This window comes from Centroberyx gerrardi, chromosome 12 (genome assembly GCF_048128805.1).
Source record: "Centroberyx gerrardi isolate f3 chromosome 12, fCenGer3.hap1.cur.20231027, whole genome shotgun sequence".
NCBI classification, from domain to species: Eukaryota; Metazoa; Chordata; class Actinopteri; order Beryciformes; family Berycidae; genus Centroberyx; species Centroberyx gerrardi.
Window position 1 is genome coordinate 24,819,259 of NC_136008.1, and position 24,985 is coordinate 24,844,243.

At 42.0% G+C, this 24,985-nt stretch overlaps 1 protein-coding gene across 1 annotated transcript in view; it reads left to right on the top strand.

The window, feature by feature from the left end:
• Positions 1-24,985, top strand: part of LOC139931856 (CUB and sushi domain-containing protein 3-like) — a 214,744-nt gene that overhangs the window by 43,747 nt on the left and 146,012 nt on the right. Inside the window, exons 5-12 of the mRNA XM_071925480.2 lie at positions 8,048-8,116; positions 8,156-8,294; positions 16,365-16,477; positions 17,752-17,829; positions 19,352-19,439; positions 21,128-21,252; positions 21,846-21,967; positions 24,733-24,836. Of these exons, the coding sequence (XP_071781581.2) occupies positions 8,048-8,116; positions 8,156-8,294; positions 16,365-16,477; positions 17,752-17,829; positions 19,352-19,439; positions 21,128-21,252; positions 21,846-21,967; positions 24,733-24,836 (838 nt within the window). The remainder of the gene's footprint in view (positions 1-8,047; positions 8,117-8,155; positions 8,295-16,364; positions 16,478-17,751; positions 17,830-19,351; positions 19,440-21,127; positions 21,253-21,845; positions 21,968-24,732; positions 24,837-24,985) is intronic.

Consider the following 24,985-nt stretch of genomic DNA (forward strand, 5'->3'; position numbering starts at 1 on the left):
AAGACATATTGTGCTGGTGAGATTTTGATCTGCTTGCATTTGCGTCAAAGTATGTAGGTACGCAGAGCATAATGTCCCTGATGTGTGTGGAGGATGTAGTGTTTTGACTTTAAGGAACCTGAATGTACTGTGTAATTTATCAAAATTGCTCCAGTATGTGCACTGAGGACTGAGTGTGTTGATTTGGCATGATGGGTTTATGTAGGATGCAAAATTAGATGTTTTATTGAGAGACAGCCTCCTCTTCATATACCACAGGGACAAATAAGCTTACATTAGCTAGAAGCACTTATGGAGAGGCATGCAAAGCTGTTCCCATATACAGACCGTTTTCCTCCAATCAAACAGAATTGTCTATTTTTGTGTCTTCATCTGTATGTTGAAATAGCATGTCTAACCTCTCTCAAGCACTGACCTTATTGAGATATACTGAATCATAGAAAAATTGATAATATGGATACACTACGGAAATCTTTGATGGAACACGGCTGTGATTTATTTGTTTAAGGGCAATGATATTAAATCTGTTTCAATCCTGTCGCTGAATGCAGTGTTTCTCAGTATATCCACAGAAAATCAGGGTTGCTGAACAGCGCTCAGTTATGTCCACTGTAACCACGGTACATTTGATCATAGAAGTTATCCCTCTTAAGACATGCCAAAGCTTGCGAAGAGAAGACAGAGGGGACAAAGAGCGGAGTCAAAGATCTCTCCCTGCCATCTTAATGCAGAGCAATCCAAAAGCCAGCAGAGCGAATTCACTCATGCCAACTCCTGCTACACTGCACGGCACAGCAAAAGAATTGGTTCAGCATATGTTTGATGAATGGGCAGCTTGGAACAGGCGAAAAAGCTTCCAGATTGAGGGTTCCTTTTCGATCTGAGGACGGTGTTAGCCTCTATTGCCACAGGCCAGAAACATCACTCCTTTTCAGGCCCGGGCACCGCTTGAGCCGCTCTCTCCCCTATGAATCCAGCCCGGCTCCTCTATGTGGGCAGATGGTCCTTTGATCTTATTCCCTCAGAGAACCTGCCCATTCTCTTGATAGCCGATTGTTTCCAACACAAACCTCTCTCCAGTCCTGCGTCCACCTCCCACCGTCTCCCAACACCTCCATCCCTCACCCAGTCGCCTGCTTTTGTCACCGTCTCTCTCTCTCTCTCTCCCCCTCTCTCTCGTGTCTCTCTCTCAGTTCTCTTCCCCATCCCGCTTTTGTTTGTTTGAGAGGGAGAGGGATGGAAAGAGAAAGTGCAGGGAGAGTTAGAGACAAAGAGAGACTGAAAGGTTGACAGAGAAAAAAACAGAAAGAGAGCGAGAGAGAGAGAGAGAGAGAGAGAAAAGTGCAGGGAGAGTTAGAGACAAAGAGAGACTGAAAGGTTGACAGAGAAAAAAACAGAGACAGCGGCAAACAGAGAGGGAGGGAGATGGAGAATTAATGGCTATTCTAATCATGAGTTGTTACTGTCTGTCCCAGGAGCCTATTTCGATTCTTTCCATCTAGATTGTCTCTGGACATTCATTAAACCAGGCAGCGAGACAGCGAGCAGGGGCAGCGTGGTAACATGAGAATATGGTCTATTGATACACTGTCATTCTTGCTGCCAGCCACTGTCCAACAGCATAAGGAAATTAGGCGGCAGAAAAAACCTTGCTCCCTTGCACCAGCATTTATATGTCTGCTACAGTGACTGGACCAAACTAAACGTAATTCTCTCCGCTTTGCCTTTTCAACTCTCTGCTTCACAATCCAGAATCAAACTATGGAAATTCGACTAGCCCACTTGCCCGTGTCTGGGATTTTTCAGACCAAGCTAGTACAAAATCGTCCTCCCGAGCTAGAATGGGAGTTAATGGAATCGGTATGAAAATAGCCCAATACCCCCGCCAAGCTACTGCCTGAAATCCTTAAGTTACATCCATGAGCATGATGGCAAGCAACCATTTGATAGCATTTGGATTAAGGATTCTGTCTCCAACATGATCACCTCAGTGAATTCAAGAAGAACAAGATGATGACTTGAGGATTATCATATTGAGAATGCTATTTATAAGCCTAATATTTCCCAATCCTTCACTCTTATAGAGCATTGTGATTGGTGCTATGGTGCCATATTCCTCACTGAATAATATAGTACACTGCTTCTCTCATAATCCATTTAAAACCTGGAGTCAGGGAGAGATGGCCGCTATAATAAACTGACTCACAGAAATATGGATGTTTGAAGGATGCAATATGTCTGTACTGGCAGCTATTGACAGATCTTCATTATTCCTCAACCCCATCAATGTTTAAACATGACTTAAAGCTGAGCAAATGAGGGACTTACTGTAGACATAGTTGCTGGCTTCGCATTAGCATGGGGATTATTACAAAGGAAAAACCTGAGGTAGCAGAGAAAATTATACATGAGTTCCTTCCGCTCTATCCTTGAGGGTGAATATTTCTAAGTAGAAAGACAAGTGTTGTATATCTGATCAAAGTCAAGGGGAGAGAGGCTTAATCCCTCCTCAAGTAGCATTAGATTGCTGATGCTGGGGATGTAAATGAGCTCAGCTAAAGCAGTCCTAATCCTCACCACCATCTTTTTTTTTTTTTTTTTTTTTTTTACCATGCCATCGTTTTTAGAAGAGACAGATCCCTCCTCGTCTTTAAATCCATAGCATGCTCTAATGATTCGTTAAGAAACACATTGCCGTGCGTTCAGCGCCTCTTTTATGTCACTAAACCTCGTTGGCGAACTATACCTCAAGTGCTGCAATGCATCCCAATGAAATGCTAGCAGTTTATTGCGGGGATACGTGAGGTAAGGTATTATTTGCAGCCATTTAAAAACACTCAATCCGTGATGCATTACTTGCGCTTCCGACAGCAGTATGCCGTTTGATGATTTATCATGCATGGATGGCTCAGAGAAACAGCTAAGAAACCTGCCTTACCACTTCTGCAGCATAATGAACTGTGCCTAAACAGCTACCTCATTTTCTTGTGCATTTTAATTGGCTGCAACTGTAGACACATTCATGAGTTAGAAGCGAGGTTATTATCATCAAACATGGTTGTAGAAATCTCTTGTCTCATGCCCTCGAGGAAGCCTTGTGCTGAAATATTGGTGATTAATCAATGTCACACAAATCAGAGAGCAACACACATCTTTTTTCATTACTAAAAAATCTCCTTAAGGCCTAAGGGGGTGTTGCAAATTGGGACTGAGCTCTTTTATGACACAAGGCTTAGACTTGATTAAATGACAAATCAGTGCTGACCTAATGAATACATGATGAATACACATTAACAGAATAGATATTACATAGCAATCTGAACTTTATTTACTTTTATCGACAGATTTTGATTGCAACGTGTTGATTCGTGATTGATCCATTATCTGAAGTGTCATCATTCGATGCCCCCGGGGCCTAGCAGATACCATGCACATTCTTGGATAATTAAGCTACAGAAATTCCTTTCACATTTAACAATAACAAAATGTGGAGTGTCTTATAATATGAATATGCAATTCAATTACACCAAACGGCACAACCAGAACACTCAACAAGAATTTGAAGAAGTGCTTGGAATTTAGATGTTGGGCTGTACTGCAGCATTTTCCTTTTCATTAAATATAATTTTTTCTCACGATCATTGCAGCTTGAGCTTGTATAGCAGCCTACGATAAGCCTGTCTGGCTTTAAAGAAGTTTATACCATTCATCGCCAGCTGTCGAAAACTCCGATAGTCCACAGATTATAATCTGTTTACTGTCAGTCTTTGCAACCAGACCTGGGTCAATTATTAACTGACATATTTTCAATGGCTTTGCATGTTTGCATTAGTCTCTGTAGAGAGCCAGATTACCCAGTGTCGACACAGGGATCAATAAAGTTTCAGCTCATCTTTAAAATGAGATACTCCTTTATTCCTATGTTAATCTCATACGTCATAAATATGTGTTTCACAGCTACTTCTTTAGTGGCATTTTACTGGGAATCAATGTCAAAATGTTATGAGCAAGCATATCAAAATGCCTACTAAATATTAAGCAATATGAGGTCTAAGACACGATCCTATTGTTTTGATCCTACTGTTATTGTTAGATCAGTCCCATCTAGTTCAAATGGTTATTTTAATCAGATGTGTTTCTAGCAGGTCCTGGTGACAACATGAGGTTTATGCTATTGCAAATTAAGCTTGTGTTTCATGTTTTGAATAGAGTGCCATCAAGTGACATTCTCAGACTTCTTTCTCTCTTGTGTTGTCATTAGAGTTGGAGTCCTCAGACAGTTAGTTGTCAAGGCCGCCGTCTCCAAATCCTCTCTGCTTTATTTCTTCTCTTTCTGCCTTTTAACTTTTTTTTCTTTTAGTCTGACAGTAATTAGTCAGGTCTGTCTCTGGTTGTTTTTTTAGTGTAAATTAGTAATATGCCACTACTGTATGTGCTGTAACTCTGAGTGCCATATGTTTTTGTTTTTTGTGTGTGTGTGCGTGTGAGTGGGTGAGCATATGTGCACGGTTTATGCATTTTAGTGAGCATGTACAGTATTTGGCGTGTGTGTATGTGCGTGTGTTTGTGTGTGTCTGAGGTAGTGTAATAAGCCACTATCTAGCCATACAGAGGAGGTCCCATTGTTTGATGAAAAGAAAGGAGGAGCTGGTGAATGGATTCCTGGTTTAGGAGTTGTCGATTGTTCCTCTGTCACTCCTCTTTTTTCCTCTTCCTCTGTCTTTCTCTCCTCTCTTTTTTTATCTCCTTCTCTGATTTCCCTTCTCCATTTTAAGAATTCAGCTGACACACTTTCCCTGAGCAGCTTACTATGAGGTGCAAGAATAGAATAAGCTATTCCTAAATCAGCAGCGTTACTAGGAACCAACAGTAAGGAGTGGAAAGGTCAGAGTGTCCTGACAGTCGACGTAGCAAAATGTTCCCCTGACCTTAGAATGTTCATATGATAGAGAAGTGCTAGGAAAGGAAAAATAGCTGAGCAGAGAAGAAGAAAGGATTTATTTTTTCTTCAATAAAAAAGCATACTAAAATGAAGAAATTATATTTCTTTGCAACCAAATATGGAAACTGACTCTGTTGTTCTGAGTGAAATGGGATGGTCATTCCACCATTGGGGAGCCATGGGGGGTCGAGCCCAGGTGGAGCGATGAGCAGTTCGCTGGTCTGTCACGTAGGTCTGGAACCATGGCCTGGAGGTATTGGGGTGCAGCTCCCTTAATGGCCTTGTATGACAGTATCAGGGTTTTCAATTGGACAGTAGCAGCCGCAGGTAGCCAGAGGAGCGAGTAGTGTTGTCACGATAACAGAAATTTCAATACTACTTTGACACCAGTGCAAAAGATTGAATTCAATATTGAATTTTATAATGTTCAATACTGGCACCAAATGTGCTCTGCAAGCTGAAATTACATTTCAGCATCACCTCCAGAGGGAGCATACGTGCGGATTGGAATAGTTAAAAGAAGAAGAAAGATTGGAATAGACAGAGGGGCAGTCTGGCTCCTGACAGTGGACTGCAGCAGTCAGAGTCAAACAGCTGAAAACACGGCAACAGCATCAAACAGTCCACCGCGTCTTGAACTGAATCCCAGTCCACCTAAAGGGGTTTATTTCTTGTTTATTGTGGTTTTGAAGTAGTATCGAATTTCTAGATATTAAACTTAGTATTGGTATCAAGTCAGAATTCTGGCATCATGACAACACTAGCTGGGAGTGAAGGAGAGAGGGGTGATGTAGGAGATTTCGGGGAGGTTGAAGATGAGGCAGACTGCAGTGTTGTGTAGCATGTGAGCTGTGAGGGGCCAGAGAGTGCATCTCAGGAGCCCAGCCAGGAGGGAGGCGCAGCACTCCAGACAGGAGACGACTAGAGCTCCAACATGGACCTGGGCAGAGTCCCCGGTCAGGGCACGTCTGCTTTCGGCAGATGTTGTTCTGACCTGCAGGAGTCCCCTCTCTCCCCTTTCTCTCTTTCTTTCCCTCTCTCTTTCTCTTCCTCTTCCTCTGTCTTTCTGCTCGTCTCTTTGCTCTCTACGTCATCTTTCTCCTTGTCTTTTTCTCTCCAACTCTTGCCCCCCCCTCTTTCTCTCCCCAGCCTCCACCACTTCTTTTGTCTCTGTAACTTTCTTCTCTTCTTTCTTCTCTACATCTTATGCTCCCCTCCCCTTCCTTATTCCATCTCTCCCCGCTGATTGGCCACAAGGGCACCTTACAGTATCCTGTTATCTGTCATCAAGGTTGAAAAAGCGATATGGCTCCTTCAGTCAGACTGTGCCGCGCTTCTTTAATTATAGCCTGTAGCCCATTACTGTAAAGATCTCCGCTGTGCGTTCTTCAGGATGTCATCTGAAATGTATAGAGAGGAAGGCTAAATGTGAGCCTTCATCCTCTCTAGTGGTGGTGGATGGTTGGTTGCCACGCAGGATAATTAAGATATGTTGGTATATATATGGTGGAGGAGGAGATCATTTAAACCAGAAGCATGATAGTATGCATCCATACACTTGTGTTCTTACAAGGCTACTGACATGCAACAAATGAAAGCCTGCCCTTGGTGTAGACTACAAATGAAAGTCTGCCCTTGGTATGAATCATATGTGTGCGGACATCATTGATGTCTCACAAAGTATCAATTTTCCAGCACCCTCCCTCAGAAGACTCTGATCAATTGCCATCCTGCTGTTAATGTGTATGTGCTCGGCTCAAAGGACATGGATCAAGCTAACTAGCAAGCCCTTGCTGTCCCTTCTTCTGCCCCGTTTTCTTCATCTTCTTTTGAATTTCATACATCCACTTCCTCGTCCCTTGACCAATCGTGTAATGCAGCATAGGGGAATGTTCCAAGGCTTTTCCGTGGCTGTGCCTGGCAGCTCTGACAGCCCTGAGTGGAAAGCCGAGCCATCAAAGGTTTCAGCTGGCACAGCCGAGTGTCACATATTAGTCTTAAATGATGTGAAAACTGTGAAAGCCCTGCCATCATTAGAATTCTCCCCCCAAAAAAACAAAACTAAGCGACGGGGATAGAAGGGAGGGTGATGAGTAATAGTGGAAAGATCTGAGAGGGCTTGGGAGAGAGACAGCGATGGAGAGATGAGAGAGAGAGAGAGAGAGAGGGAAGGGATGGAGAGAGTGAACGAGGACGGGAAGAGAGATGGAGCGAAAGAGAGCGAGCCACTGTTACGGTAGAGTGCATTAACATTCAGCTGACGTGCCACGCTCCCCACATTGGAAAAAAATATACAATTTCACAGCATTATAAGCCCTGTTTATCACCATTTGTTTGTTTCCTGAAACATGAGGGAGCTCAGAGGACACAATGATGAATTACTGGCTCTTGGATGGAGGAAGGAGAGGAGACGGGGTGGGAGAGAGAGAGACAGACAGAGAGAGAGAGAGAGAGAGAGAGAGAGAGAGACTTCGGACTTGTTTTCTGCATTTCCTACCACATGGAAACTGCACCAATGGAAACGGAGGAGGAATTAATATACCATTAATTAGTTATAAACAGATCACGATCTGCCCATTTGTCATTTGTCGGATTGTTTCATGCTTCCCGCCAGTGTGAGGAAAACACAAGCAACCTTTTTAATAAATCTTAACGTTGCAGATTGTTCGCAATTCCATAATTACACTGGAATTTACTGCATATTGGCTCATAGGGACCCCGACAACCTGTAGGTGGATGAACGACCGATGAAATGACATGTTTAAACAGTGAATGAAATTTCCACATGCGCTGTTTGAACACAGAAAACACGCAGAAGTAATTTCAGTCGGTGCAGCTCTAGCGCCAACACTCTCGCTGTAGCGCTTCCACATTGGTCTTCCTCTGCTTTACCTTTATCTGGTGGGACAGGTACAGATGTTATATGCCTGGAGCCACATTCTCTCCCGTGTTGAGCTTTGAGTAACAGCTCAGAAACAACCCCCGAGCCCTGAGTGTCTGTTCTCACTCCACCCTCTCCCTCCTCTCCCCTACCCCCATCCCTCTCCCTCTCTCTCTCTCTCTCTCTCTCTCTCTCTCTCTCTCTCTCTCTTTGGTGATTGACAGCGGAGGACACGTGCGGTGGCACCCTGAGGGGCTCCAGCGGGCTCATCTCCAGCCCCGACTTCCCCGGCGGTGACTCCCCGGGTGGCGGCGGAGGCGGCGGCCCCGGAGGCTCGGGCGGCACCGGCGAGTGCAAGTGGACCGTCCTGGCCGATCCGGGGGACACCATCTCCCTGGTGTTCACCGACTTTCAGATGGAGGAGAAGTCGGACTACCTGGAAGTGGAGGGATCTGAACCGCCTACCATCTGGTGAGTCGAGCTGTGAGGAGGGAGCGAGGAGGGAGCGAGGAGGGGCTGCGTGCATGTACATTGTTAACATGAGTTGTTTCTGTACGAGGGGATGTCTGCGCGGGTGTATGTATGTGTTTCGGAGGGTGTATCGAAGGGTGTTGACAAGGCGGTACCAGAAGGGTGTTCGTGTTTTGTGTGGGGTGGGGATATGTCGTGAGGGTGGGGGTGGGGGTTTGACAGGGTGCGTCCACAATCATTTTTGGAGCTGGAGAAAGGCTGTGTGCTGCACTGATTCCCCATGAATTACTTCTTGGTGCGATAGTAAACCTATGAAACAACATTCAGATTGTGTGAAGCTAAAAATCTCCTTTGAAAACCAAACCAGTGACGTTTTAGTGTTCAGTGATAGGAGAAACACTTGTGTGTGGTGTTGTGCGGTTTGTGTGTGTGCTTTGGGACAATAAGTAATCAATATAGGGCTCCCAAACTTTTTTATGCCAAGGACCCCCAAAATGTTGCATTGCCCTGCTGGGGCCCCCAACCAATGAAACATAGCCATCATCATCCACCCACATACTGTGCAAGGCATGGCACAATCTGATTTAAATAATACTGCTATTAATTAACCAACATTGTCAGTATTCATTTGCTTACTTTCCTGTTTGTCCAGTTCATTTTTTTCCCACGGCACGTCCAAGGTCATCACGAGGCAAATTCAGGTCAGTCAGTCAGTCAGTCAGTCAGGGATGCTTAGTGAGAGGTAATTGAACCGTGTTGCAGTGCTTCAGTGCATAGAATTGAACACACGCCGGAAATCTCAGCACCTGGCAAAGTAATTGTTCACTTATTGATGAACAACCCTATTAAATCCCTGCAGATATATTATTGTCATTTTTTACTATGGGACAGTAAACATCTCACCTAGCGCATCTTTGAAGATCTGCAGATGCAGTTGATGAGTGCTATAGAAGTGGACTTTATATCTATTAGAGGGTTTTGTCAGTTTGTCAGGGAAAGTGCAAATTCGATCGAATACTGCTGATGTATTGTCATACATGTTTACACAGATGACATACTGACTGGCATGCAAATGTGCCTTTTAATGATTTTTCACGGGCAATTTTCCTCACAACACATTTGAAATATTCTTCTTGCTTTTGATTGCATTCAATCAATGCACAAAGGGAGCCCAAGACTTCCTATTGAATAATTCAAATTGTGGCGCACATGAATGACAAATCTTCAATATAGTTTTGTTTTAAGAAAAAGCCTTCAGACACTTTGGTTTATGGCTTCCTATCTAGCTTGATGTAGAAGTCACTCCCCCCTGAAACAAGGAAATATGAAATGGGTTTGACCCCCAACCTTGAGGCTGAAGTTATCCATCTCCCCTGTGCCGTGTGTGAATGGGATCATCCGCCAGGTTTATGTGATCCTGCCGGGCATTAATTATAATTGGCTGAAAGAAGCCATAATCAATCACTGAGCTATGAGCTTTGTTGTCCCTGAGAGTTGTCATCTGGGAGTCTGACAGATAGATAGAGAGAGAGAGAGACTGTGTCAGAGAGACAGAGAGTCAAAAGGGGAGATACTGTGAGTGTGGTGATGACTGCTAAGTATTGTATGTTGACACAGCTAGGGAGAGAGTGACAGCAAGCTGATATGGGATGACATTGATGTGTTTTGACAGACCATCAGGTAACCCCCTCTCCGCTTAGTTATGAAAACTCCAAAATTAACTCTTTCGCTAACTGAAATCTTTTCACTCTCTTAGTTTTAATGCCTCAGAGCCCGATGGCAGATGTCTGTGCTGGTATGTGGACACAGTGAAAGTTTTTGTGCCGCATCGTCTTTCTCCCGCAAAAAACCTCTCCAAAAAGTCTGTTTTTCACAATTTGAAAACAACTGTTTGATTTTTCAATGGACAAATATTTGCCTACTCTTTCGGTTTTGTTTGGTCCCAGGGTCATGCAACATTTTCACGCATTGGGAACAGTGTAAGCTCGGAAATGCAGTAAAAAATCACAAATGGTATACAGTAATTGGAGAAATGTTTCTGCAAGACACTGATGTAAGCAAGATACCAAAACAAAATAACAGAATATAATATTAACATCGCATGGAGGAAAAATAGGTGGTTACATATTTTTCTGTGTGTATACAGAGATAAATTCTATATCACATATAATAGGTATATTGTAAAAGCATGAGCCAATCAACTGAAATGTATATGAAATTACTGTATATGCCTCCATTTACTGCATAACTGAAGATGTTTTAATAGCCGCCTGTCAAAGGAAATGAAAAAGTCAACTCAAACTGTGTTTATTTATAGAGGTTGAAAGAGTTTCAACAAGCAGCACCTTTATTTGTGGGGATTTTCTTTGTGTGTGTGGTGAGGTCATCATGGATCAGTTGAGAGCTTCAAAACACCAAGATGATGTTACTGTATGTCACCGAATGTCAGATGCTGTCAGGTGGAGTTCTCGTTTTAAGCCCTACAAGCCAGGTGGGACCCAGTGAGTTTGGGCGCAATGGGGCCAAAATTTTAGAGAGACAACTTTGACTGGGCCAGGTAAACAACTAGACAAGCGAGCAAACAAAAACCGCAGTGAGCAACTCTCCCTCTCGCCCATAAAATTCATTGCTCTCTCCGTCCCTCTTTATGAGTGTCTCTGCGTGCGTACAAGGCCGTGGTACAGCTAAACTTTCAACGGCCCTAACATATTGCACCAGCTGCAGGCAGAGACAAGCAAGACGTCAATTTACCCTCAAGTTTTAGAGCCGTTTAACAATGATTGACAGCCAGGGAACCTTAAAGTCAGCCAGACTTAACATCTACTCTTAGCATGAAGCCCTTCTCCGGCAAATAGACTTGAAGCTTAACCAAACGGATAAAAATTTCAGATCTGAATTGCACATGCCTGTAGATTGTTTTGCATTTCAGGTGTAATATTTTCAGCCATCAGCCACTCGTTATCCTTTCTTAACCTATGACACTAGAGAATGTAGTTCGATAAACACAAATAAAAAAAATCCCCAATGAACAGCAAACTGAGAAACGGAAATTCCTAACAAAATAATTGATTTCAGCAATGGAAATATAAAGATAACAGCCACAGCAAAACAATTCATAAGGTAGTAAAGCAAAACTAATTCTGAACATAATTCATAATGAGTCCAACACTAAAAACAAGCATCGCCCAGATGTAATTCCTGAACCCATATGGATATTTCATTAATCCTGGCAGATTTAATTGATGTTGATTATGACTGTAGTGATGCTTAGTCCATCTTCAGTGATGCGTCTCCTCTTGTCCCTTTGCTTTGCTGGTTGCCATTGCGTTATGGAGAAAAATGGACAATATTTTGGCACAGTCAGGCTTTTACCATTCCAGGCTAAAAATACATAGGAGATTGAAGAAGGGTTTGGTCCGCACTTCACCCTGTTTGGTTAAGGCATGTTCGAATTTTCCAGCCCACAAAAAGTCAAATGTTAAAACTGCATAGGTTTCTGGAAACTTTCCTCAGACTTGTAGTTATGCATTATTTAATGATATTGACAGGTTGTTGCTCATCCTCCTACCTACTTGTTTGCAATATAGTTCACCCAATATATTTGTGTGAGCTGCAGTATTTATAACTCCTGTCCTCAGCATCTCACATATATAAAGGCCCAGGCATACTGGCCCTTTTATTGTATAGAGAGTAAAATTAGCCTCTACTTCCATGAGTTTGCTGTACGCTGCTATTATGAAATACTAAAACTTGAAACATTACAGTAATAACAGACCACTGGATATGTCTTTCTCAATTCAGCCTTTTGGATAGTACTAGCAACATTTACTCATACCTGTTTGACGTGGCTGTCTGAATGTTGACCATTTTGAACTGTTGTGGATTGTAGTCTGTCCTCAGCCAAGCACCTGAAAGCGGATGTGGGAATAATTCTAGCTGTTCTGATACTTAAAAGTCAACATATTCTGGGAATATAGAGCAATAAACATGTTTTGCTGACATCTTGTAGCACCTTTTATCCTTTTATCAATTGAAGATTTCTGTTGAATCTCTGCAAATGAGTTTATTGATTCCATTTTCGTCACGCTGGGGAAGGATGATGGGAGGCTACACATCAATCACCGTGAAAATAGACAAAAAAATAGACCTCTGCTTCCTCTGACGAAGGCAACATTGTGGAGTCTGGCTAGACCAAAGAAAACCGTTCTTTGTTATTCTTCTGACCTTTAATATGATTGTACAACCCTGTTCACAAAGGGCAAAAACAACAAGCTGTAGATTACACGTCATTCATTATTTCAAATATGGACACAGAACATAAAGCCCAAAAGGCTTTGTGGATACACTTTTTGCTTTTATACCATGAAATTTGATCAAAACGTCTCTTTCTGCTGCTTTTATGACTACCTGGCTCTATTTCTTTTTTTTCATACTTTTCTGGTCCCTGACTTTTTTTCTCCCTTTCTATCATCCAGTGTCTTTCAAGTGATTTTACTTGTAAGCTACTGTAACATGGCTGATTCTGCATGGTGTAAACTCACTCCAGAAAGTGTAATGCTCCTACTTCACCAAGCAAACTGGCAATATTTTGCATGGCTCACTGAATATGAACAAAGCTATTTCAACTGAGTGGTTACATGGCTGTCAGAGGAAGAGTCCAATATTCAAGGCCGGTTGAAAACAAGACAAGAGGTGCCCAGCAGCCAAATGACTAACTTTGGTTAAATTACCATGTGTATTGAATTCAGTTCCTTCTTTCTGGGATTTATTGATCTTGCTTGGCAAAGTATAACCCATCAGAATTTCCCAGAAGCCCACAATCTGGCTATCTTCCACTACGCTCAGGCTGAAGAGAATGCAACGTGCAATTGAAAGAAGGTGAATTGATAATTGACCCCGGTTTTCCACCAGGGCAATTAATATAAGGATCTATTGGATATGCAGTGACCGGCTCACTGTGCAGCAGCTAATCTCCTGGCAGACAGGCAGCATGCTGTACAAGAACATCTCCTGAACAGTCTGTTACCAGGGAGTGAGTTTGGGATAAAGGGCAAGGGCTTCTTCTTCTTTATCACTTATAGTATTCTTAAAATCACTCCCTCTTGTCGTAGATTTTATGGAAAATGTGCGGGGGGAAAAAGGCCAAATTACCTGGCCACCATCCTCTTTGTCAAATTTGGACGGATCATTCATTATCTGGGTTATAGCTACAGTATAACCCAAATAGAGAGGAGCTGGACACCGGAGAATTAATCCTGGCTCTCTGGCCTCAAGGCCACGTTTTGCCGCAGTACCCGCACATTGGGACTCGTTACAGTGGTATTTTGATGAGATTGCCATGTCCCCTTCCAACCCCTTATCCTATCAAATTATAAGATACATCTTGCTCTGAGAACTTTCTGAAAACACTCTAATGCACATTGCGAACCTGTGTCAAAATCTACCGTTAGTCCTTGAGAAGTCCAAATCGATAATATGGGGGATGCAAAAACTTGGATGAAACCAAGCATATAAAACACTGCGCTCGTGCCAAGAAGTAATCTCCGGGAAGCCATATTGCATATCTATGAGGGAACAAATAGACAGTCTGAGTGAGTCTGGAGAGATAGAATGGCAATGCATTATGTGAGGAATCCATTTTTCCAATTGGACTTTCTCATCTTTTGTCACTCAATATGCACTGGAGGAGATACAATAAGAAAACAGTAGCCTGCGTTGCTTCACCAAAAGGCACTCACTTATTGTTATCTTTTTTTAAGGAGACTGGGCGGTCCACTTTCCGCAAGTAATTTATTCATTTTTGAGAAGGTTACATTGAAGAGAGCCAGGGAAGTAGATAGAGGTCTTGTGGACATGCCAGGACAACTTGAGAAACAAAATGTTGTGGGGGAAAAACGGCGTGGTCCAGTTTATTTTCTGCTATGAATAATAGACATATCACCTCCAATGACACCTTAACACCTTAGTGCTCAATTAGACACAACATTACATAACCTCAGCAAAGAAAACAGGAGGAAATGTTGGCACGTCACCAATTAACACCTTCAGGCATAACAGCTGCTGGAATTCTCTTTGGAAGTATTTACAGTAGTACATTGCGTTTTTCCGCTTTGTACTTACATTGTGTTGTAATACTTGTAAGTACATTACTGTATGTATTAGGGAGATTTTCTTGTGCCGTATTATTGTGTATTTAGCATGGTTTTACTTAGGTTAATACAGAGGGTAATGCACTAGAATCAGGCCTTTGTAAAGTGTCATTGAGCCTTTTATTTATTGTTGATGACAGATCATGTTTCAGCTGCTCGGCTAAAGTTTGCCTTCGCGACAACAGTATATTCACCTCCGCTCCTCTTAAATTTGTAACATCACTCCTGTGCCGCCCGGAGCATCCTTGCAACTTTTGAAGGGGTAGAGCTTTATTGTCGCTATCCATTTTCTCTGAGACTTATAGCGGAGACCTTGCGATAATTTGTAGCCTCTGCTACAGGAAACATGCAGGCATTTGCTTGTAAATCGCTCCGTCAACTGAAGGCTGCTCCTTTTCATCCTGTCCATAAATTTGCGCCATTAACATTTTATCAACGACGCAATGTGACAAAAAGGTCAACTTTTGTGTGGAATCAATTACCTTTTAACTCCCCTCTAGGAGCAGTCATCGTCTCCCATTCTGATGGATGATTTGGGTTTTTAATATCGGCGTTCAGAAATCACATATGTTGATCAAGTCGAAATAAAACACGCAGCAGCCTGTAATCTCTGCCTGACAGGTACCTTTCTTGTTCTTATTCTCTGAGGTAATAAAGTGTTCATCAGGATGAAATCTAAATAGCAGGGACCAGTGGTGTTATCTAAATGACAAGAAATCAAATGTCAAGTAGAGTTATTAATTTTTTCTCTCACCTGCAATGGCCATTAAGGAAAATCCAAATACACAAATACACTTCTTGGTGAAGGCGCAATGATTCTCTCCATCGCTCTCTCTCACATACTCTCTTTCCTTTCTCCCTTCTTTCCTTTTCTCTCTCTGCATGCCCTTTCGGTGACTCTGCAGTAAATGCCAAAGAAATTACATAGAACAACGATCCTTAAAAACCCAAGTCATTCCATTGTGCTCACCTTAACACCTCACACCATAAACACACACACACACACACACACACACACACACACACAAACACCTTAACACATCACGCTTTTTTCAACACTCAGCCAATTTGGGCACAGTGGGCTCAACTGGATCATTCCTTCTCTCTGTTTAATAGCTAGAGTGGCATTGTGCACTATTGACTGTGGTATGACAGGGCGCTGTGCACGGATAGCGAGGCAGTAGATAAAAGCCAGAGCTGGTTAGCCAGACAAATGAGGCGGCCTCTGGCAGCTTTGAATCGCCACGATTACAGAGCGTCTCTGATGCTGTGGCCACGCACTGGATAATTCTTCTGATCTAATACACTGACACAGACGCTAAGACAGACATAGTCAATACTCACTGAGACACAGCCTCACTCAGGCATACTGTCAGACAAATATTCACTCACACACACTCACTCACTCACTCACTCACTCACTCACTCTTTTGATATCTGTATCTCTTATCTCCCTCCCTCTGTTCTGTCTCATACACACATAAACAAACACACACACATGCATACACAAACAAACAAGGACATGCAGAGTCAGAGTAAGGAGGGGGTTGTTTCTGGGTTTCAGGGACAAGCTCCTCTTCATTTTTAGGGCACTCTTTTCTCGCCAGGCAGGGCAAATACAGTAGTAAAGGGAGAACACGTGCTGTTCGGGCTCCAACACCACAGCCACCCTCTTGCACTTGGATGTGATTCTGCTCTAATCCTTCTCATCTCTCAATGATGTTCTCCAGATTAGTTTTCTTCACTTTTTCTTTTCATTTTATTCAATCATCTCCTTTCCCCCCCCATATTTCTGAAGCGATGTAGATTCTTTTGTCCGATTTTATGGTGCCACTGTGACGTCGGCAGCCGGGGAGGTAGTTGCAGTAATGTTAAAATGGATGCTATGTGTTATTTTTCTCCTGTGCTTCTTCACACTCAGGCTGTCTGGAATGAATATTCCAGCACCCATCATCAGCAACAAAAACTGGTTACGGCTGCACTTTGTGACGGAGAGCAACCACCGCCACAAAGGCTTCAGGGCTCAGTATCAAGGTAAGACATGATTACTTAATTTGCAAATCGTAATAGAGGGCACTTTGCTTGAACGAAAAGGGGCCATTGTAGGAAAAATACGCTGTAATTACGAAACATGTTTTTGATCTTTGTCAACTGAATATCAAACAGTTTTCATTAATACCCCCACTGTTGACGGCAAAGGCTGTATGAAGGTTTTTTCAGCTTCAAACCATTGACTTCAAAGGCTTTTGTTAATCAAATATTTGAGAGATAAATACTGTATATAGTTCCCCTCTTATAAAAACACACAGCTCGGGCAGCTCAATAATCCATTACCCTGACATTGTCCTCTGGCATGACTTTCGTCAGTGTATGTAGGCTATATACTATGCCACAGAACAGCCCGGCCCCAAACCAGGCAGGGAAGCCTGCGACTTCACCGTAAAAGCCTTTATAAAAAGTTTTCTATCAGTAACCTGCATGCGTGGCAACTCATTGTAAATGAAGACAGAAAATCAATTGCATGAAAAATCACATTTCTCATCTATTGCAGGAGTGTTGTGCAATACTCAAATAATGTCCCTATGCGTTTGTTATTCATGATGTAAAGGGCCGGTTTCTTTTTAATGCAGCGACAAGCAAGGAAGGGCTTTATTTTGCAGCGTGCTTTTGAGCATATTAAACACCTTGCCCGGTCACTAAATAGACACAGTTCCAACTTGTGTATATAACAGCTTGAATTAATCAGTTGGCTTCAAATGCAGTCTAGAGGAAAGGGATCATCCCAATGTTTTCAAATTCAAATGCCTTATTTTGCTTGACACATCATTCATTGCTTTTGGCTATTCTGTTGACACCTCAAAGTTATGACAGCCGCTTGCATCACCTGGCTTTTGTGTGCAACCTGGCCCCTGCTGTGTTCAATTAGCCACTCTAAGATATTTAGCGGTGTAGTCCTTGGGCTGCTCTTTGATTCTGCGTGGTATTTCCCCCTTACAAGCTATAACCGTTAAATCTGCTCTGACCAATCAATTTCCATCCACTGTTTAATATGTCTGAGTTATACAAACAAACAAATGAGAAAATCTCATTTTGGTTTTATAGAATTGTCAATGCGGCCCCTAAGAATGCATCAGGGGCAATAGCCCTATTTCCTGTGAAAAAAAGATGCACACCACTAGCAATTACATTTTGATGTTCTTCATAGGACCAAGTATTATCCAGAGAAAGAAACACTTGTACTGTATCTTCTCACATCTAATACTGTAACTTCTTTTATCTAATGAACTCTTTTTATTGCTCTCGACCAGTGAAAAGCTCTGGAGAGCTTAAATCCAGAGGGGTAAAATTATTACCAGGAAAGGACAACACTAACAAACTGTCTTTGAGTAAGTCTTTTATTTTTCTTATGCAAATGTTTTCATTGTTTGGGTTTTTCGTTTGTGCAGAGCTTGTGTTCTGGGTCTTTGTTTCTTTCTTGTCTCTTTTTTTGCTGCATCATTTGGTGAAGGCATTAAGCTACAGTACTAGATTTTGCAGAAGTGCAGTCTTTTTTTCTTTCTGATAACCCATTTCCCCCGTTGTCTCTGGACTCTGTCCTGACAGAAATGTGCTCAGCTAGATCAGACCTAGTTATAGACTGTACATTGCAGCAAAATCCCAAATTCGATCTGTTGCAGCCGGCCAAAACTCCCTCTCTGTCTCGTTCTGTCCTACCTAAGCAATACATCAGATTGACTCGAGTTCATGCACTGTGTGATCCACACACACAGCAGTAGTCAAGGCTGAGTGACCACTCACTTGGCAGATGATTTGTGTACACTTCAGACTGAAGTGAATACATTCTAATAGCTTGCTGAGCTCTGTCATTAACATAAGCTATTCAGAAACCTAATTCCTTTTAACTCCACAATGTGCTAAACACTTTAGTGATAACAGGTTGTAATCTTTATTACCTTATGTGTCATATTCTCGCCATTGCATGAAGACATGAATAATGCAGGGGGCTATAATCTTTTCTTCTACGAGACAATATATCATTTAAAAAGACTATGAGTAGATGGTGCATATGCCTTGTGCATTCATGGCGCATAATTGAACCCATAACAATATTATAACCCGCCACAATTAACTTCAAAGCTAATGAACTTCGTAAGTGAAAGCAGAACGAACGCCTCTAGAGCTCGCGTTAAAACTGAAGGGTCTTTGTGTGTGTGATGTCTTATTGCGAAGTTACGATTTTACATATTTCATGAATTTCATTTCCAATGCATGCTTTATTTGATTCCCGGAATATATTGCAAGAGGGAGATAGGCTTGTTTAATGTCTGTGCTCACACACACACACACACACACGCACACACTGTGAACTTTTATCCTACTTCCAAGCCACTTCTCTACTTTCCCACCGTAGCAAAGGCTATATATTTCATCCTATCCACAAAGCTTTATCTAGGGTACTTAAACTATTAGTATGTATGGAGAGTCCCACTGAGTGATCATTGTAGCGCCTGTGATGTAGTTGAAGGTTATTTAATCCTCTTAGTCCCTGTTGGGCCCAGATAGATTCCCTCTATTTTGTCTAGCTCGGGTAAGAGAGTTGCGTTTACCCTTGCATTCACTTTGATAACACTCAACAACAGTGTGTATTCGCAACCGCAGCGGCAAATAACTGGCAGTGGAAATCCTCTGGCATTGAGAGATGGGGTCAGTTTGTCTAACTACATGAGTCCTGGAACCAAATTTTGTTACCAGGCGTTAGCTGTTGACGATTCAAACAGGACGTATTTTATCTGCTAGTTAATTCAACTACTTCACTACATTGGCTGTGTCTGGAAGCATGGAGCTTTGGCAGTGCAGGTGATTGTGTCTCTCTCACAGCATTCTCGGTCGTTGTCTTTTCTCACTCAGTGAATGAAGGCGGCATCAAACAGGTGTCTAATTACTGCCCAGACCCAGGGGAGCCGGAGAATGGCAAACGGAGCGGCTCTGACTTCAGGTGAGTCAAGTGCGCCCAGAACCGAAGTGAAGGAGCTCAGATTTTGAAACGCTGATCCGTAGGGGAGAGTTGGAGAGGAGAGGACCCGTTTTCCATCCAGCTGTCACGACACGCAGCAGATTCCAAACTTTATTGTCACATTCCAAACCCGGCATGTGCCCGGTCCATTCACGAGAGTAAAAGGAAAGTTTTTGAGAGTAGCATATTTATGAGAGAAGCGGAGAATCTGCTTGCGAATATTCCGTAATTTAGTTAATATCTACTTTGTTGTGCACCAGACCCATTCAACAAAATGTAATATTCATATCACATACCATATCAGCTCTTACGGGAGAGGAAAAGACAAATGTTCTGTTTTAGTCAATCTTCTTTGACATGTAGCAAATTTTGAATACTTTCTTGTCTCATGCAATTTACAGAATGCTACGAAAGTGAACTTTCTGTTGGTATTTTTAAAACTGGCACACAACACATACACTACATACTTTATGAAGACAGACACTACAAATTCAGTTAATACTGTATGCAGGGGCTCTTAAACCTTTTCAGCTCTACACCGAAAATGAATACATTCAGTGTCACCTTGCAACCCAAGCACAATAACGCTTGCATTTTTATCACGTGGGACTGCGGCAGAAACAGGACCAATTTGATGCATGAACCCAGAAACACTGGCTAAGAGGAAAGTCCATAGAAATATCCAACAGGCTTCAAACTAGTCCTTGGTGTGGCAAGTAATAGCATTTGTAGCCTAGCTGATATCTATTCAGAGAAAGCAGAGCCTGAGGGTTGGTCTTCCAACTTTTGCTTGAGAACTGGCTGTAGCTCTGGGAAGGAGCCAGTTGGGCGCTGAGATTTAGTTAGCTGCCACTATGAAGTCCATTCTCAATCTGCTAGATTAGAGATTAGATTAGAGTTCATGTTCCCTTTTTCATGTAAAGATACTATATCCTCCCTGGTCAAGATCACTCTCATGCTCCACTACTAGTTCTGTTTTGCAATACAGTGCATGTTTGGCATTCAGGTATGAAACATTAGAGGTTTTTCTCAGTTGATGTGAAAAAGGTGTTTATTGCATTAAAGTCACACTGAAATGAGAAATGTCTTATTCACCTTTGTAGCTCATTCAAACTATCATACCATACACCTATTTATGCCAAAAAATATATATATATATTTTCTTGTATTTGTATATCAAATTCACATCACTTGTACTTTACTTAATCTTTAATGGTGACCAGGAGGCGCCAACTAATAAAACCATCACAGATTTTTGAATAATCCCGCCTCTCCACCCTTCCCATCCAATAAAACTGCCTTTTTCTCCCTAATTGATAGCCCATTGGTTTACACTTTTGAATGATCCCTTGTATGTCCCGCCCCAATATCCTGTTGCAACAGGAAATGCATCACATTAAGGAAGCAAGATGCTCTCAAAATGCGGTTTCATTGTGACTTTAAACAGCATTTATTGTTTTTTCTTTATAACTAGGACAACTGTATTATTTTGATAATAAATGCCTTTCATTCATTCATTCATTCATGTAATAAATTTGGTGTATTGAAATGTAATGCAGTGTAAATAAGTAATGAATGGATGGTATGAATAATGGATGTGAAGTGCCTCAGGGGTCGTTTTTTGGAATTGATTGCTTTTCACATTTTAATGATGTTTGTCATCTTTTCAGCATCGGAGCAACTGCTCAATTCACCTGTGATGAAGACCATGTGCTGCAGGGTTCCAAAACGATTACCTGCCAGCGCGTAGCCGAGGTCTTCGCTGCTTGGAGTGACCACAGACCTGTCTGCAAGGGTGAGCGGGGCTTCTGAAGAGCTAATAAAACTGTTTGATTAAGGCAGTGCCTCTGGATATAGGCCCTATGCAGATAGAGGAAGGTTCAGTTCTGTTAATTATGTATGAAAGCCTCTGCTGCAGCACTCTAGTTTTCATTCAAAAATGCTCTGCCTGTTTTGTTACGTTTCATAATACCCAGAGCACCTTTTAGAATTTGATTAATGGAAATGCAGCTAATAGACCCTCTCTCTATTCGTGCACACAATACATTACCTTTCCTTTCTGTCATAATACAGTGCAGGAGTTATTACTTCGCCTTCTGAACAGCACCTTTTTCATCAGTGTATATTGTGAATTTAACATTCCCTATGTCTTTCCACTATAGCATTTTCTCCTTTTCTTTACTGACCGTCTTTTACCTGTGGTAGTGAAAATCTGTGGATGATTTATATATACACTTTAATGTATGCCTCGAAAACTTATCAGATATATATTTTCAGTGTGTCTTTTAACTGCTGCAGTTAAGTTGATAAAATGCACATTAGTGTGTATATTAGAAACATTGATTTATATCTGCTATTTATGGATGTTTATCTTTTCCTCTGTTGCAGTGAAAACGTGCGGGTCGAATCTCCAGGGGCCATCAGGGACTTTCACGTCCCCTAACTTCCCTATCCAGTACGAGAGTAACTCCCAGTGCGTCTGGATCATCACTGCCAGCGATCCCAACAAGGTAACAGAGCCGGGGTTCTTCAGCTCTTTCAGCCTGGGACACATATTTGGGTACTTAGTAGTCTCACTCTGGGACCCAGTCTAATGAAAACACATTGCTACTGTTGTCATGTGGGAACCCACCAGAAACAGGCCTGTGTCCCATTTTGGATCCCGACACACAGAGCCTCATTTATCTCATCTTCAGACATCTCAATTGGCCAGTTAGCCCAGGGGGCACAATCAACAAAATACGTAGCCATGTGAATACACGGATACAGCCGTCATAGGGTTCCCCATTTTTTTTGCTGTATCTGACAGTGCACAACTAATCTGTTGTCAGGAGCTGCTTAGCAAATTCAGGTTTTGCTCTTTTTAGCTACCAGAATGTGAAGCGAATGATCTTGCAGCTGGCTGATTGAGAGACTTGATTTATGTGTTGTACTTATCCAGTTCTGCTTTACAGCATGTATAAAGCTGTGGCTGCTACGGTAATAATTCCAGATAGATGCAGACTAGAAGCATGTTGTGGGGCCATGGCTACTTGTTGATATTTCACCTGTTAATGCACATAAATAAGATGATTCATCTGATGTGAGAATAACTGTTTGTCATCATTGCCTGCAACCTCAACAAGGTAATAAATTGTTTAGCCCTTACCAGCGCTAATAACATTTACATCAGAGTACTCTCTATGCGCAGGACTTATGTTATTTATAAGGACTGGGTTTTTATTGTCTTGATGAATTTATTGAGGTATATAGGAAATCCCTGGATGAGGTTAAATGTACCATTTGTGTTATTATGAACAGCTGTAACAGTCCCTCATTAGTTAGCATGAACATGAATGGACTGTTTGTCTGGTCCCTCAACGAGTGAACCCTCACCTTTTTACATTAGATTATTCTCCCTCTATGCAATATAGACAATTTATCCTGACTCTCCCTTGCTGGATATCCATTTATGCATGCATCTATTTGCCAAGGAGATGGGAAAAGGCTGAATACAATATTTATGTGTTTTGACTTCAGTTCACCATTAATATCCCTTATTAATGCCTATGCGTGCACTGGATTGTATTTCAGTTATCACTTCACTGCCAGTCTGACTACTGCTGTTGGCAGTTGTGAGCAGTCCTCTCCATTCATCTGGGACAACAAAAATGGAGAGAAATAATGATTGAATGTGATCAGCTATTCCCCAAAGTGAAGGGGTCAAAGCTGTTTTGCTAATAGTCATTACTACTCTCCTGCATCACATCTGGCTGTCTATTTCCATTTCATCCAGTGACTCATATTCACTGTGGTATCAACTGATTGCAATCCTGCTAATAAACAACTAACAAAGGCTCATTCAGAACTCACTAGGACTGGCAAGTGCCATAGTTGAGCACTGCCATGCCCTCTTCTACGCAAACAAGCCATCGACTTGGCACCGGATTTTTGTCCATTAGTGTTATTATGACAATTATTCTCATGCGTGCATTGTAATGAGGTTGTTATGCATGGGTATTCTGCAGACATTATCCTCCACATGGCTAGAGGAATGGATGCCGAAGCTGAGCAGGGAGCGGCCATCATGCGCCGCTCATCAGCAGATGCGACCCACATGTCATTACAACATCCTCTCACAAGTCCATGAAGGCAAAGCGTAGGCTGAGATAATGCGGCTTCATTGTGCATTTTCTCTGCAGTATACCCTCAATTTTACATAATTTAAATTAATGTAAGCTGTTGCCAGTGTAATCACTGAACATGTCATCGTTTGTGATGTTATGTACATTCGTGAAGGGGGAAAAAGAATAGGCCGGTGACAGCTGACAGAGATATATAAAGGGGATATATGGACAGGCAATTAATTATTTTGGGCTCTAAAATTGCATCTCATCATGACTGCTTCTCAATGTTTGATTTGTGATCTAAGGTGATGTGCAGCCATGCCACCGCCAATTTGTACATTCCTCTCCGAAGAATGTTTGTTGTGCCCTTTGGTTACAGGGGTGTATGGGACGGATGTACAGTATCCGTTGCAGCCTTTCTCTTTGAGCAATCGAAAGAGATGTGGTATGAGTGGATTGGTGTTTTATGTTTGGCTCCCGTTTTCTCTCCGTGCCACTCATGATTTGAGATTTAGGGATAGTTCTTCATAATTCATAAAACAAAAGTGCTAGAATGTATGTAAATGTGAGTTATGGGGGGGGGGGGGGGGGTAAATGTGCTGCATGGGCTTTTACAGCATTGTCTGATCTAACGCGTTGTTTTCTCCGCTGCCTGTTTGAAATATGTATAAGGTATTACATAGGCTATCTACATAGGCTTGCCTCCCTCACAGTTAAGCTGCCGCCAAAACACTCTCTCTAAGGGCAGCTTATGGAAATGAGCAGCTGTTTGTATGTTATGAATTTCATATAAACTAAATGCTGGGTGATTCAATAATAAAACTTGAGAATTATTTGGAATTACTGCTCATCTGATTGAGTGGGTTTAGCTTATATAATTTAATGAAATGTTTTTGGTGGTGTTGGGGCGGTTAGTTGACTGACTGTCAGACAACATAAATTTTTTTTATATTGAATTTATTTAAGTAAGGGCATTGCTTAGAAACAAATTATTTACCGTGTCAACAAATATATGCAAACCATCTGCACCGTACATTAACGGACTCAGATATAATTGCTTTGGCAGGAACGTTCCCAGGCTTTATTAAGCCTTATTAGCACTGCAGAGCTCAGTGTAAACAAAAATGATTAAAGGATGGACTGTAAAAGTGGCCTATATTTCACAACAGGTGATCCAGATCAACTTTGAGGAATTTGACTTGGAGATCGGGTATGATTCACTAACCATCGGAGATGGAGGGGAAGTAGGCGACTCTAGAACAATAATACAAGTGTAAGTATTGCGTATGCTGTTTTGTGCAATACTTTATTGGATACACATTGTGCCACAGTAATGCAGAAGCAGTAGATCAGAGTGTTGCAGAGCTAGTTAGACTGATTTCTACAGCTTGTCTAGATGTACTCTGAGGTGTGACAGAACAG